General features: G+C 42.1%; 1 protein-coding gene across 1 annotated transcript in view; it reads left to right on the forward strand.

Annotated features, from left to right (window-relative positions):
* Nucleotides 1–269: 269 nt before the first annotated feature.
* The window catches only part of SLC25A13 (solute carrier family 25 member 13), a 31,049-nt gene continuing 14,487 nt past the window's right edge, over nt 270–16,831 (forward strand). The window contains exons 1-3 of the mRNA XM_018560758.1: nt 270–302; nt 7,912–8,052; nt 12,253–12,391. Of these exons, the coding sequence (XP_018416260.1) occupies nt 270–302; nt 7,912–8,052; nt 12,253–12,391 (313 nt within the window). The remainder of the gene's footprint in view (nt 303–7,911; nt 8,053–12,252; nt 12,392–16,831) is intronic.

Raw genomic sequence — 16,831 nt, forward strand, 5'->3', positions numbered from 1 at the left:
CTGCTTGCATGATGGGGGGGCCATACAGGGGCTGGCTTAAATAATGAATTGTAAAAATATAAGAATTAATACTTGCAGTGGGGCTGCACTGCAAGGGTTAACTGCTCATTTTGGTGTAGGGGCTAAAATAAAATATACTTGCCTGATCCTCGGTCCTGCGGAGGTGAACGCTCATCTCTCTCCCCCCTCCCCTGCGGTGGTGAAATATACATCGGCAATGCAGCTGCATTAGTGGTGATGACTCATGGGTGCTTAGACTGCCGGAGACCATGAGAGATGAGGCTGCGGAGACCGAGACCCAGGTGAGTATTTCCTCTTTATTTTACCCTCTTCACCAAAATGAGCACTTAACCCTTGTAGTTCAGGAGTTAGCCCCACTGCAAGGGTTAATTATATTTCTTGTAGTTCTTTATTGTTTTTTGTTTTGTCAGTGTCTCAACCTCCTATAGGTAGCAGTATAACCCAATTCCTAAATTTGTGTGTCCCACAATAGACTTCAAAATAGATTTTTTTTTGGGGGGGGGGGGAGGAGTGGGTGGGGGGGGAGTGCAAAATTCCTTATTTTAGATGTTACCATTGGAACATGCAATATGCATTTTGCTGCAAAGTGCAATCAAGATGTTTTTTAGTGCACGGCACCCACATCAAGTTTAAAATATGCAGATGTAAACAGAGCAAAAGGAAACTGTCCAGTAATAGGTAGGCTTCATTCTGGGCGATGCCACTGGTCTCAAGTGAATGCATAGACTGCAGTCTCATCAATATGGATAGGCTGCGTTCTCAGTGAGGTCACTGGTTGCTAGTGAATGGATAGTCTATGTTCTCAGGTATCTCATTGGTCACTAGTTATTAGAAAGGTTGTGTTCTCATTGATGTCACTGGTCTTTAGTGAATGGATAGGTGGCATAAACCATCTCTACTGGATTCATGACCATAAACCAGGGGTACATCATTGAAAAGCTTGTGTGAATAAGCCATTTGTTTAAATTTTCATTACCATGTTCAAAGTTGCTATATGGTTGTTTTTTATGGAAAATAAACAGTTGCTGCTGAAGGTAAGAATTATCTTGCTAAACACTGTACTGGTTTATTCAGGTCTAAAGCGAATCCCAAACAATCATTTGTTAAGCATTTATTTGCCATGTACCCTTTTCCTATAATTGGTATGATCCATGCCAACCTCCTGATCCGTGCCACTTTTGCAAAACCTTTGTGTCCATTGCCGTGCTTCTAAAGCTTTTATAGGATCTGTGTCACATAAGCCCGTTCCACTTTGCTTTCCAGTCAAGCGTCACCAGGCGATGACTCTCGGGACCCCAGGGAGCTCACCTTGCTTCGTAATTACTGGGAATTAGCACGCATGGATAATTTTGTCCACTTCTCCATTGTGCGATTTTTCTGTTTGTAAATCTGATTCCTCTTTTTAAAAAACGCGAACCTCTGTGCTCCGTGACCCCGCTTCAGCTAACAGCTTTTTAGCTGCTTTTATTGCATTAAGTCAACGCAGTGATTGTGTCTGGTCTTTGTAGAACATACAAAACAACACTTTCACATTGTGAGGTCAGCGCTGAGGAGGGAGACCAGAGGTTTGTGGCGCGACGGAGAGAGATATCATCATTAGTCTTTTTAAATTATATTTCATTTTGTAAAAATGTAATTTGGAGGGCCAGAAAGTTGGCTTTACTCCTTGTTGTCTTGACCCATTGAATGGAATGTTATTTTGAACCGTGCTAATGAAATGTTCAGGCATGGTCAACTGCTGCTGCTATCATGAAGCTGGTCCAGAGCAATGTTGGGCAGCCGATGCTGGAGCGAGTGCATTTAGACAGGAACTGACTGAGAAAGGCTGGAGGAGATCAGCAGCACTGAGATGCAAAAAAAAGATGTGAAAACTGTATTTTATTTTAAAAAAGGCAATTGCTAAACAAAATGGCTTTTCAGTTAGGCCTCATTCACACAGCTTAGAGTCATCCCGTACAGATCCGTGCAGCGTGTACGGCCGTATCAGGCCGTTCCCCGATAAGGACAGGTGCTGCATGTGATTGTACGCAGCAGACTGTTCTTCCCTATGGGAGGACGCGGCCGTACGCTCACCCAAGCGCCACACCCTTGCGGGTGTCCCTACTCTAACACAGACAGGATCGATCCTGTCTGCGTCCGAGCATGGACACCTGCACGGATGTGCAGCTCGGGTGAGCATACGGTCGCATCCTCCCATAGGGAAGAACAGGCTGCTGCTTACAATCACACACAGCAACTGTCCTTCCCGTGAACGGCCCGATATGGTCGTGCACACCGCACGGATCTGTACGGGCCAACACTTAGCTGTGTGAATGAGGCCTTTAGATCTACCACCCAGCTTTCACATATATGTAATCGGGTGGTTGTAGAGTCACCCGATTACTTGTGTGCCGCAGAAGGTTGTCCTATGATAGCAATAAACTTAAACCTCCGCCCCACGTACATTCACATACATCGCTGTGTACATTGGAGTGAAAGTAATGATTCTGGGGCCATCACTCATTGTTAACTCTAAATTGATAAGCAGCAAAGGCTTTTAAAGCATCGCCTGTGGGCAATTTTGGGTACCATAGCACAATGTTAAGGTTTGACATCTACATGAATCGGCATCTATGTACGCAACGCAACCCCATCTTTGATATTTTACAAAAAAATGGGTATTCTATTGTATTGGTGCGCACTAAAATTCATTTTTGTTTATCTTTTCCTAAAAATATTGATTTGATAAATTGCAACTAATATTTTTCTATTCTACAGGGCTTCGGCTTTCAGAAAATATTAAATTTTTGGGGGGTTTTAAGTAGTGTTCTAGCCAAAAATGTATATATTAACATACTATATATAAAAAAATTGCTCTGGTAGTCCAGTTGTTAAAAAGCAATTCCCGCTTCTCAGCCTTTTGGCTAAGATCAAGTATAGTATCTGTTCTTATGAGTTTCCGGTGAGGAAAAGAACCGTCCTTTCGGGGGGATGATTACTTAGTACTCGCTGGAGTGAAGGTTCGTGCCGGGCTGCTTCTTGTGAGAGGGGGACAGACTTGGTATACGGCCTCCTGATGTGGACGGGTGCTTGCTTGGTCTGGCCGGAGGGTTCGGGGGGCGGCAGACGTCTGTGGTGCTGTGCCCCAGGGGGTGGCGTCCCAGGGGCACAGCACGTTCCATGCATTTTCTCCACAACGCCTCTTGGACAGGCCTTATGGCTAGTCCAGGGCAATATTTTTGCACTCCGGCCCTTAAGGCCTGTCAGCGTGGTGCACTGGCACTTAGTATTATTTATGCACACTTCTTCACCTTTTTTTTTTTTTTTTGGTTGGATTTGACCTTCACAGAAGACGAAGGGTGTGGGTACCTTCGGGGCCCTTTCCTGACGTTGGGGAGGAGATTCTGGGGGCCCCCGTCTCCTCCCACCTGGGGGGGTCTCTCTTCGGGAGAGCCCCCAACCTAGTACTTGTGGGACCTGTTTCGGCAGGTCCCAGAGGATCGGGGTCCGCCGGCCTTCGGGTAGGTGGATCAAAGTCATCCTAGCCACTGTCAGGAGCCTTGCACCCCAGGGGGTCAGGAAATTGTGGCCCTTTCTCTTCGGAGAAGGTCCAAAAGCACCCTTGTGCACTTTTTTCAGTGTGATTTCACGATTCACTTTGTTTGTTCACAGGGGATTCGGTTTCGAGCACGCTCCACGGGCTTTAATAAAATAAAAAAAATAAAAAAGCAATTCCAGGTAATAACTAAAATCAGTCATTGAGCTACTAATCCCTGACCTGCTAAAGAGAAGGTCCACTTAGAATTCCTTTGCAGCCAGATTTCACACAGCTGCTCCCATGTGAGATAGATTTGGCTACTACCTATAGGCGTTGTTGTGTAGCCTTCTATCTTTCTGCATTATGTGTCGCCAATCAAATTTGAACGTCCAAAGCTAGAAGATTGAGAGAATGTTCTTCATATTGCCATTTTAATATATATGGCATTCTTGGTGATAGCCGGCAAGTGGGTGTGGTTTGGAATATTTCTCCTGTAAGCAAAAGGGGTTCCCAGATTACTGACAAAAGAAAGTGGGGTGCACTATGCAGCCCATAGACCGATTTTCCTGTATGAACTTCATGACCCTATTTTCATCCATGACTGGAGTGTACCTTTTTAATGGGGTTATATTATGTGGCCATTTTAAACAATAGTGGAGCTTGGTAGATTTATTCGGATTTGTCTGCCTGATAGATGGATCCATTCTTCTACATGTGTGCAAAATGAACAGATTCTTTTCAGTGCTAAGCATTGTGAAAAGCACTCTGCAGGGTAACGGTAGCATGATCTGTAATTATCGGGCACACTTTAACATTTTTTTTTTCTCTTGAAAGCATTTCTGTTGCTACCCATGACCCCCGCTGATGACATGACTTTTCAACCTGATTTATACAGTACGTGCGCACTGTGCCAGTAGAATGCATTCATTTCTTGAGTGCCTTCATTCTTGAGGTTGTGCCTTGTAGCTTCAAATGCCCCGGCTATTTATTATAATTATTATTAATTTGATTATTATACATTCTTTACAAATAAAAGGAATTTGTTGTAGATGATATCTGCTTGAACAGGACACTGACACCAAACTGTAATCAGTACAATATGGACATGATTAGGATCCTGCACACATTGGCATCTCCCACTATTGAAGTGCGCCTGTCAGGCTGGGCTACTGACATTTAGGTTTTTACATATTCTTAACATGCAGCAAATCGGCCTTAAAACCAGCCTCTACTGGACTCGGTAGCTGCGGACACTGTGGAGCAATTCATTATCATTTCTCTCTCATGACTTGGCAGCCTTCCAAACTTTTAATGCAAAAACAATGCATCTGTTCTTTGTGTTGGAAGACTACCAAGCCAGTGCTGATAAAACAGCTGAGATAAAGCTGCTATGTATACAGCTACCACCTGAGCAGAGTCCATTTATTAAATGTTAGGATTATTTGCTAAAAAATGCTTTTAGCTACAGTCCTGTGGCAGGAATCCCAAATCGCACATCCACGCATAGTGTGAATGGAGCCTTAATTCCACCCACATCCCCCGGCAGCAATAATAATGTCCTTCCCATGGTATCAGGGGAGCTCTGTCAGGTAGGCTGTGTTGCATTACGTTATGCATACGTTTTGTTTAATTTTTACACTAAGGTATGTAAGGTATTGGTTCTGCTTTGCATTGATGTGTGTCGCATTGACACGCATTACCCACGCGTGCTGAAAAAAATTAGAGCCTGCCCTACTTGCTTTCCAAAGTCCATCGACTTAGTATCCGTTTTGTATAAGGCCTTAAAGGGTGCAGATATTTTTTTTTTTCAATTCATGGGGAAAATCTTATTTTTTTTTTCTTTTTTCAGGAAATTAAAAATCGTACAAATGCCTTTTTAACACTTTGGGGTCTCTTTATTAAGTGTATTTGCACGACTTTCACCCAATATTCACACGGTTTTCAAATTGGATGCCACTGGGAAAATGTGTAAATCCTGTGTAAAAACATTTATAAATAGACCCTTTTGTGGGGGGGGGGGTTTGTTATAGGTACAGGTTACACGCCAACTATACTGTTTGGAGACAAGTCATGATTTCTGCTAAAAAATTTCCCTCTTCACCAGGTTCATTTAAATGCGTTAACAGCAGCCAAACTAGTTGTACACAACAAACGCAGTTACCTAGAGGGGAAAAGGAATAGCTTGACAGGTCCTCCACTTAATTGCTTTTGTACTGTCAGTCAAGTGGGGTGTTCCATAGCTTGGCTGAACTTCTAAGCACCGCTGCCACACACGTAAAGATGAAACGATACTTTAACATGGCAATGCTGGTCAAAACTTGTGAAGTCTTCCAGCTAATCTGTTGGTAAGAGTTGAAACGTCTCTCTCGTACAGAATTCCTCTCCACCCTTCAGTCGCTCTTCATCATACTTTTCAACACTTCTTTTTTTTTTTTTTTACCTCCTCTTAACAGACGACAACAAGGGAACTTTGTTTTGATTTATTTTTGTATCCGCGCTCCGTTAGCGTGATTTGTTGTGCGCTGCACAATAGAGTTGGCTAACTTAATTCACAAGTCATGTTATTTTAAATGATTGTCAGTGATGCATGAATTAAAAAAAAAAAAAAGGACACTTTATGATCCAGTTGTATGTAAATATTATCCGGGCACACCACTTAAATTATTACTTTTTTGCCCCAAAAGAATACACCAACTCTGCTATGAAGAAAAAAAAGTAACATTGACACGTTTTTCTCCGTTCACAGTTCATTTGCTGGATTTAGTTATCGGTTTCTGAGATTATGTAAATAGATGCCAAATATTTCGATGTATGCAAACCCACATGGGCATTCCAATCGGGTCTGCTTGTCCGTTTTTCAGGTGGACCCGATCGAAAGCCCAATGTTAATCTATGAACGGCCGCGTGTAAGGATATGGGCATTCGTTTATACCCGGGCTACCCCCGACTCCGGCCACGTATGGGAAAGCAATTGGAACGGTGTTCCACTTCAACTGACCTGATCATGCCAGATTGGGCACATGTCCATTTACATCTGATTCCCTTTAGACCAGGGGTAGCAAACCTCCGGCCCTCCAGCTGTGGTGGAACTACAAATCCCATGAGGCATTGCAAGATTCTCACAGCCACAGACATGACTCCCGAAGAGAGACGCATCCTCGGATTTGTAGTTTCACCACAGCTGGAGGGCCGGAGGATTGCTACGACTGCTATAGACAGACATGGGGTTCGGTCATTTCAGTCTTATCCTCCATCGCGAGATGGAGGAAGAAACTGGATGGACACAGATGTCACAACGGTAACATCCGATCTGTACCACCCTGATCAGGAGGAGATCCGTGTATTGATTTCCTCCTGATCAGCTTGTGTGAAAGGGGCCTTAAAGTGGTGGTGTGCTCAGAATAAAAAAATGGACATATGATGGTGTTTACCACTAACATTAAATTTAGAACTGAAGACAGAAAAATGTTTTTGGATTTGAATAAAGTATGGTTATAACCCATGTTTGCTTTCTTTCTCTCTGTCCCATTGGGGAGATTTCCCTTCACTTTGTATCTGATGGCTACAACAGGGAGTGAGCGGAAATCCCTGGTGGTTATCAGGGTCACCAGAGCTAGCGCCCCCATTGGAAGATTTCCCATTGTGTCTACAACACACACTTTTGGAACTTTATTTCACTTTCATTGACAACAGTCACCAATAGAGGGTGTGAATCTCCCTAAGGGGGATACAGACGGCAATAAAAAAAAATCTGCCGGGGGCACTAATCCCTCACCACTCTATCCAAAAGTAGAACAGGTTTTGACTTCAGTTGCACTTTAATACAGCGGTTTTTGGTTTTCTAAGTCCACCCATAGCATTTTTTGTATTACCTGTTGATCCTGCCAGTAGATCTGTTAGTATTCCACTCCCTGTATTTTTTTTTTCCTCTGCAAATTGAAGCACTCTGCAGAGGTAAGGACTTTCTAACATAATTTAAGTATGGTGCCCGAAGTCCAGCTTTACCTATACAAGTTCTAAAATTTTGCAAAGTTTCTATAAAGCCTTTTCCATTATGCTTTTTTTTTTACTTTTTCAAATCTTTCAAATCCTATAAAATAGCAGGTTGTGATCAAAGAAAAGTTGCATATCAAAGTTCTTCCCTTTTATTCAATCACAACTTTGTAAATATTACATAATTCAAAAGTTTGGCGGTGTATATGGAGACCGTACATACATTGTGTTGCACTGTCCTCCTGTAAGGTTGGATTATTATCGTGTTCTGTTTTGGTTTATCTCAATATTTGCTTGTTTTTTTTCTTATGTCTATCACTTTATTGAGTCTTCAGTGTGTTTTGTAATTTTGTAGTTGACCTCATTGTCTTGTTTTCCAGGCTGGAGGCTCGCAGGTCATTTTCACCAATCCGCTGGAAATTGTGAAGATCCGTTTGCAAGTAGCTGGAGAGATTACTACTGGCCCCCGTGTCAGTGCCCTGACTGTTCTCCGAGACCTGGGCTTCTTTGGCCTTTATAAGGTATTGTAATTAGGAGACCTGTGTGGGTAAAGACATAGAGGGCAGTCTGAAGGTCAATGTTTAGCTGCCCATATACTGTAATATTTTATTTGTTTAACCCGCGGGCTGAACAAAGAAATTATTATAGGTTCCTCCATCAACGCTTAAGAGCTTTGATCGAGGAATCTCCTGCTGTTTGCTTTGCACCACCGTCAGAATACCTAATAATTGTGGTACATTGTGATTCATAATCGAATAATTGTCCGGTTTATTTTTTTCAACGAATCGATGATGAGAATAGTTGCCAATTATTCTCATCGATTACCATCAATTTAATCGATTAGTTGCAGCCCTAGTTCAAAGATTTTCCACCAGCTCCTTTGATCAGCTGATAGAGGGATGCCAGCCACTCTGCGAATGGTGGCCGGTTCATCAAGAAGTGGACGGAATTCATGTAGTGTATGGCCAACTTTACTAAAAATCTCAATTTTTTATTGGTTTCATTTGCTTTATTTTTTTGCTTATGAGATACATTTTCGTGCTTTGTTCCTTATGTAATATTTAATCTTTTTATATACATTTTTATATATGTATGTATGAATTGCATATGGCACTGTAAAATGACAAATATGTATCCTGTGTCCTTTGTGTGCGTCTACAGGTAAAACTCGGGGTTAATTACTTTACAAAGTAGAAAGGGTGGCGGGCACAGAAGCTAGATGATCAAGAAGTGACTGGCTGCCTATTGTTTACAACCATTGACTCCCAAATAACAATTCCGCATGCCAAATAATTTCTAGACCTGTAAGCTATGAGAAATAAATGGAGAAAGGAGGTAGGAGCTCCTACAGGTGCCAGGAGCATTAAATAACCCTGGCAGACAAGGTGCACCTCTGTCTTGTATAGCTGAAGCCTTCCCTCTTCAGTCTAGCATTTTTTTCCTCCCCCCCCTCCCCTTTCACCAGACAATGTGCATTCACTGCAGGAGACTGGCCTAAGCCTGAGTCTCCCAGACCTGCTGGCTCCTTCTGCCCAACCCGACACAGAGGTGCCTTTGTCAGCGTAATTACTCTCCTGTTGTTGTAGAAATGGTTGTTTAGTGCTGGGCTTGCAGGTTGGGCTGTAATATGCAAGAATTAGCATGCTAAAGAGAGCTCTCTAGCCTCGTGGGTATACTGTTCGTCCCATGTTTCCAGTACCTGCCTGGAATGTCCTACCTGTTTGACAATAAAGTAGGAGAATTACCCTTCACTTTAAATCATTTTATTTTTGTAGTAAGAGAAACTGGAGCAATGTTTGCAAAATATGTTTTTTGTTTAATTATCTGCAAACACAGAAAAGTGAAATAAATGCAAAATATAAAACACTTCAAATTGATATTTTAGTGGTTGGTAGGTGGGGAGGTAAACCATGTGACAAGTTTCTAGCTCCTGCAGATGATGCTTCTTTACAGGCTTGTAGGGTCTTTATGCATACCACAGCCATTACAAGGGGGTTCCAACTTTCCCTATTTAAATAAATTGTTCATGTGTTTTTAAAAATTAAAAATACTTGCCTTGTTCCCAGTGCTCCCTGCTGCAGAAACACTGCGCTGCCACTGGTGCTCTTCCAGGGTTTTTGATGGCCAGCGTCATTCAGCCTACTTCCTGTGAGCCCAAGCAGTCGGGGACCAGCCCTCTGGGGTGTGTGTGTGTGTGTGTCTCTATGTTGGCCTAGGTTCACAGCACAATACTGCAGAAAGCAGCACTGGTATCATAATGCCAGCTCCACTCTATGCTGTATTGAAGACAGCGCACTGCTTCTGTAGGGAGGTACAAAGAAAAGCCAAGGCCATCATGTGACCTGGCAGAAGACCCAAGGCAAAGACATGTAAAGGAGATTTAAAAAAGTATAGGTGGGTGTCAGATTTAATACATTTAAAGGGCCTTTACCCAAATCTTTGAAATTACAACAAACACACCTTTAGAAATGTTCAGTAATGACCATCTACAAACAGATACTTCTAGATAATTGCCGCCTTTTTATTCTATGCATACCTTTTTATTTTTTTCCCTCTCCATTCTCACAGTGGCCATTTTTACTAAGGTGCAGATTAATCTATCTCCCTTCACTTCCTGGAACTCTGGGATATGTGACCATGCACATCATCTCAGGGGAGGAAAATGCCTTTCCCTGAGATCTTGGATTTCCCAGCAATGCTCTGCTGATATTACCTTCCCAGGATGCAACGATTGGGCACAATATGTCAGTCATGCCCAAGAGGACCAGGAAGTGGAAAAACATGTTTAATAATTGTAAAATACGTTCATACCAGCATGCAGAGCTGGTATGAACTTCATGTTAAATGCACCAAGAAAAATAACCTTTCACCCCACATAGTATAGCAACACCCAAAACCTACAAATAGTCTCCTCTAGAGCCCCCTAGAGATTTAGGAAGCCAGCAGGTGACTCCAGCCCACCACACCCCGCTTATAACTATATATAATTTTTGTATGGGCTCCTAGGCCTTTAAGACATGTCTTGTGGTCTTTTATTTTTTCAATTATGAATCCGACCAAAATCCTCGGCAAACCTCCAGCCTTTATATGCAGGTTTCTGAGAAGCTGTTGGTTTATCTCAGCCCATTCCCTTATTTTATGCTGGGAAAATAGTGATTACATGGAAATTCTCTTCCTCGCCAACATAAGGGGCTATTGCGAAGTTTTCTATCATTTTATTTTGCAGCAAGTTATTGAATACACCAAGGAGATGTACTGAGGCATTACAGACCTTCAGAGTGCTGCCGGGTTTTTCCACATAAAGTAAATTAAAGTGGCTACAGAATGATTACTTTTAAAATGGAGATCTCCATCTCTTCTAACAGAATGAGCCTACACAAGTCCGCTCATTCTCCTGAAATGTGGCATCTCCCATTACTATGAATTCATATACAGTATGTATGATTGTATATTAGAATCTACTAAGCAGGTAGGCAAGCTTGGCACTCTAGCTGTTGTGGAACTACAAGTACCATGAGGTATTGCAGGACTGACAGCCAGAGGCATGAAGCCCAGAAGCATAATGGGATGTGTAGTTTCACCACAGCTGCAGTGCTGTGGTTGCCTACCCCTGATCTAGTGCCTAGACTGTTCAATAGACTTTGTCGTAGTAAGGCCCCGTTCACACTATCACGTTGCATTCATTCAATTAACATTCGATCTGAGTGGCAACCTGAATGCACCTTACTGACAGACTAAAGGGCATTGCAGTGCACTGCTGAAACCGCTGGATGTACAATTTGTGGTACATTGTGATGCATTGAGCAATAAATTCAAACTAATGGCCTGCCCAAACACAACACATGATAATGGACCGTAGTGGACCAGGTTTGGGGTGAATGGGCCCTAACCTGAAAACACCTACTTACCCTTCCTTCTTGGACACTGCATGCCTGAGTGCACTTTTGACACTTTTAGTCTGGCAGATTGATTGGATAGGTTGTAAAAAACTGATAAGCCTTTTGTCAGAGCAGTCGAACGACTCCAAGAGAATCATTTTTGACACTGAAGATGATCAGATTTTTGCAGGTAAATGTAGTAAATTTTATAGTGCTGGATCGCTGGAGGTAACTGAATTAACATCTGCATTTGACAGGTTCTCTCTTGTAGTGAATCTGTCACTTGGCCTATTTAGAGGAAAGTGACAGGTTCTCTCGATGAAACCCTCTAAGCCACCTATTCTCACCTTATCTGCATCCCCCCTACCTGTGGTGTGTGGCCTATCAAGAGAAATATAATTTTTCATGAATGGGCATTTAATACCATTGATGGCTCAGTTGTACTGCCACCATTTCATTATAATGGCCGACACGTAAAGCACAGAAAGTAAAGCTGCTATTGGTTTATGGATGACTGGCTTTTCTTTCTTATGATTCTGACCTACTCAGCTGGGTGGGTTATTGCAGATTATATTATTTCTTTATAGATGTTATCACTACACCTGCTAGTACTTCCTGTAGGAATATCATCTTTTTACACATCAGCCCAGAGTATAGACTGGTGATGAACTTGTCAGAGTGCCAGCGATTGTTCGGCTTGGTTGGATATAAGCATTTCATCAACCTGGGATGGGACAGTCACTGTATGGATCATGCGCTTTGCTTTCCTTGTGTGTTCCAAGGTCTGTGTGTTTTCCTTTTTAATGGCACTTTTTAAATACCGTGTAACTGTTTTCACCACAGGGCGCCAAGGCATGCTTCCTTCGTGACATCCCGTTCTCTGCTATCTACTTCCCCTGTTATGCCCATTTGAAGAGCACCTTCGCAGCTGAAGATGGCAGGGTGAGCCCTGGCTACCTCCTCCTGGCTGGTGCCATCGCCGGTAAGAACTGGACAAGTCGTAGTTTCTTATTGTTGACTAGAACATTTTGAGATAAAATGGAACGTATGTGAAATAACTCTACTACTGGTCACTGTGTAGATTGTGAATTAAAACTCTGTTCAGAACATTCAAAAATGCCATCAGAGGCTTGTAGAATATCAATCGAAATTGTCCATTTTACCATTTGATTTTATAATGAATGGAGCTTCTCCAACGAAAACCATATCGAACATTTGTTCGAGATTATCTGTAAAAAATAAATCAAGGCAACTGGACTTGATCTATTTTTTTTACGCCGTTTCACTGATCACCCTACAAGCTTTCTCCAATTCAGAATTGAGAAAACTAGTCGGATGACCAGTGAAACGTCCTCAAGAAAAATACAGCAAGTCCAGTTGCCTTTATTTTTTACAGATATACCATGACCTGCATGTGTGAGAACCTTCAAAAAAGACATTTTGTTTGAGATTGTCCATTCCAATCCTTTGATTTCGACCATAGTGATGGAAAAACATAGGTCATCAATTTGGTTCCATTAACTGTTGGAAAATTGAAATGAAAGTTCTGAAAACACATTTTTATGAGCAAAATCCTGCTGGTTCTATGCAAGTTCCTGAGATCTTGCATTTCAGGTCCCGATCTGCCTGGAAGGCGCTGGTGATGTAGCCTTTCCCTTAGGCATCGGCTATTCCAAGAGTGCCTAGAGAAAAGGGAAGGGCAGCAACTATAATTGTAAGTTTACTGTAAAAATGGAATCTTGAAGAGTACAGTGGGTTTGTTGAGCATTCAGAGCTGCATGCATCTCTTATGTTTTACTGTTTAGGGTGTACAGGTCCGTTATGACTCCTGGTGGTGTTTATAAAGCACCAGCATAGTCGTCCAGGCACTGACGGAATCATACAAAGTTACAATAATTCACAAACTTTGAAAAATAACACAAGAATGCCCTTCCTGCTATAGATTGCAGTGGAATTGCTGTAGATTGTGGAGCCATAAGCAGAAATATGTATTTCTGTGTGTGATGAAATTTGACAGCCACAGATGTGTGGTCTGTATAGAAATATGAATGCAGGTATTGATATCTAGGAAAGATATGCAATACTGTTGTCTCATCTACAGTTTGTTTGTTTTTTATTTACAAATTCATTGTTTTGCCCTCTTTTAACCACCATAATCAGTACTGATGGCAGGTTCAGACTCCAGGAAATAAAAACTAACCCCCTTTTTATTGTTCTGGGCTCTGTCAACCTGCTTGATAACACACCGCTCTTAGTTTATCGTTGTAGGTGATAGATGAGCCTTCATAAACATTGCTGGGTGGTCTTTGACATTCCTTTCCTTTATTTTTTATTAGAATATCACAAAATATGTTACACAGAGTACAAGGTTTCCTTATCCAGATGCTGACATGATAATCAGGGTAGGGGTTTTATCGGGATACAGGTATATAGAGCAAGACATACTTGGGTCAGAGAGGAAGATAAAGTGACACTAAACTCGGGTGTTAATTCTTAAAAACACATTCAATTACCTTATCTATGAACAAAAATGTATCTTATTTGTGTATCACTCGGCTGTAGATCTTCAAATCATCTCTGAATTGGTGCTGACACTGTCCTTCCTTCTGGAGGGGGGCTACTTTTGTTCTCCATGGTCCCTGTGTGTGTTGTAAAGTAGTCACTGCTCCAAGCTTGCTCTGATCTGCACATTGTAACATTATCATTGCTTGCTGGAAGCAGTAAATGATGAGATCTGTAGTCTTGACAAACTGAGCAAGCAGCAGGGAAAGAGATGCAAAGCACACTGGGAATCCAGGCAGTTTTTGGAAGTGATGGGCAGACGGAAGGCAGCGCTCACTACTTAAAAGGGATTTTTTTCAAATAAGCTTTGATTGCATTATGAAAAACAACTTTAGTGTGTATTCCTATTACAACGCTGCTGATATATCAGACGAGGATATACTGGGGCTTTACAGGTTCTCTAATTCAGCTGCAGCATTGCCACCCTTTCCTTCACACTCTTGAGTTAGACTACATGCAGCTGTACCAATGCACAGTGCACTGTCAGGTTGTGCTATAGTCCAAAGAAATTGTTTTTTCAGTCTGGTGCTGGAAGGTGCGCACATACGCAGTAACATAAAGGGTTTACTGAATGTGCAAAGCTCAGGGAGAGAAAAGAAATTAGGAGGAAAATTACATTAAAAAAATTATTTTGTCTTACAGAGCTCTATAAAAGGTAACCGTTTAAAGGATAACAATATTTTTCTATAGTTATTCTATAAAGTAGAATTAAAGTCCAATTCCAGGCAGGCATTCTATTTGTAACGTCCGGCACTTGCATGACCGTACGCATGTAAAGCCCATCTTAGAAGAAGAAAAAAAATCCTAATGCACCCCCACCTGCTGCTAGCCAAAAGAATAAATAAAACTTCTGAGACCTTTTACTTATTTAAGTCCGCTGTCATGTGACGATCCATGGCGCTTCTTCGGTGTTCAATAACTGCACACTGCCACTAGAAGCCTTCTGGACCCTATGAGTGGCCTGTGATTGACTCTTAGGACAGCATTGTCAGCAGGAAGCCACTGCAAAAAAAGGACTGTACCACACTACAAACCAGAGAAAAGAATTGAGTCTCCACCTGTCGCATGCCCTGGATTTAAGGTAAGTATTATTATACAGGATTTATATAGCGCCAACAGTTTGCGCAGCACTTAACAATGTAGGGAAGACATTATTATTACAATACAAATCAAGACAAGATGGTAAGAAGGTCTGCGTCCCTGAGGGCTTACAATCTAAAAAGGAGTGGCAAGTGATACATGAGGAGGTAGCTGTGTGGGGATGAATTGTTTGAGAATGTGATAGTTCAGTAGTTAGGTTGAGGTGGGATAGGCTTCCCTGAAGAGATGAGTCTTTAGTGATCGCCGAAAGGCAGTCAGAGTGGAAGATAGTTGGACAGGTTGAGGTAAGGAGTTCCAAAGAATGGGAGAGACTCTAGAGAAGTCCTGGAGGCGAGCATGGGAGGAGTTGACGAGGGAGCTAGAGAGCAGGAGGTCTTAAGAGGAGCGGAGAGGACGGTTATGGTGACACTTTGAGACAAGGTTGGACATATAACCTGGGGCAGAGTTAAGAATGGCTCTGTAAGTGTTTGTTGATATTTTGAATTTTAATTGAATTGAAGTATTTAGGGCATTTAGTTACAAGTACTGCTTGGTGTAGAAGTGATAAAGCCGCTCAAATTACTTCTACATGGAAGCCAACAGTTTGCTAAGGGGGTGTAAACACACTCCCAGAAGCTATGGTAGCCAGCAGTGTGGTCAACGCTCCCTACTGCCCATACTACTTACATATGTTTGTTTTGTTCAACTGGAGATGTGGCGTATCCATATACTATATAGGCATCTACTGTATGTGCTCCCATAGGGGGTGACGCTGTACAGAAGTGCTTGAGGTTTTCCTCTGTATTATGCAATCTGAGTCCCATAGAAGTGTGAGGTGTCTAATAGGGTATGTTTTGCTGGCTAAGTACCTGGGATTTTTAAGCATTTTTGGTGAAGCTTATGACAACTTTGGTATAGGAGTGAAGGGAAGGTGGATATATGCCTCTATTTGGGTTGCTTTGAAAGTGAACCTGTTGCTTTGCCCTACATGAAAAAAGAACATGAACATAGAAGAAATAACGATTTCTGTCTCTTATGTATTGATTAGATTTGATATCCTGATATCCATGATTTTATTATATGATCAGATAGAAACACCCGTAGACTTTGCCTATATGCCGCCTTTTTCCTTGGAACAAAACGAGCCTTGAACATGGCAGCCCGCGTGCAGACGTAAAATCTACATCTACAAGGCGAGCGGCTTCTGAGATTCGGCCTCTCCCTCTGTCTCTTTCAAGCTCCTGATGTGATTGCAGACGCAGATAACTCCCTTTTGAAGTTCAGTCACACAGGCTGCCTTTTATACTTTCATTTCTGTCAGGCTTGCAATCTACAAGGCTGTGAATCTACGTTTCGCTGCACCATTTCCAAACACATCTAGAGATATGAAACAATACATTTCAGATTCTGGAGGAGGGGGAGAAGGAAAGCCTTCTCCTTTGTGGCATATTATCGTAATGTAATACATGGCCCCTGAAATGTCAACCTGCCTGACTTAAGATTGTCATCTGCACTTCAAGGCTTTCAGCGTCGCAGCATTGTGAGCTTGGGCTATTAAGGTACCGGAAGAAGGGGGGAAAAAAAGCTGAAATATGAAACTATAGAATTGGCATGAGTTTCCATGTCGGCTAACAGGGCATGGTGGGACTTGATGTTGTATTGTATAGTTATATTGTATAGTGGGCCCACTTCCACTTTGGGAACTGGGCTATGGTGTTAAAATATTGTTTTACTATTTTTTTATTTTTGTGGGGGGGGGGGGGGGGGGTTTATTTTTTGT

The sequence above is a fragment of the Nanorana parkeri genome, unplaced genomic scaffold (assembly GCF_000935625.1).
Source record: "Nanorana parkeri isolate BGI_ZX_2015 unplaced genomic scaffold, ASM93562v1 scaffold477, whole genome shotgun sequence".
NCBI lineage: Eukaryota > Metazoa > Chordata > Amphibia > Anura > Dicroglossidae > Nanorana > Nanorana parkeri.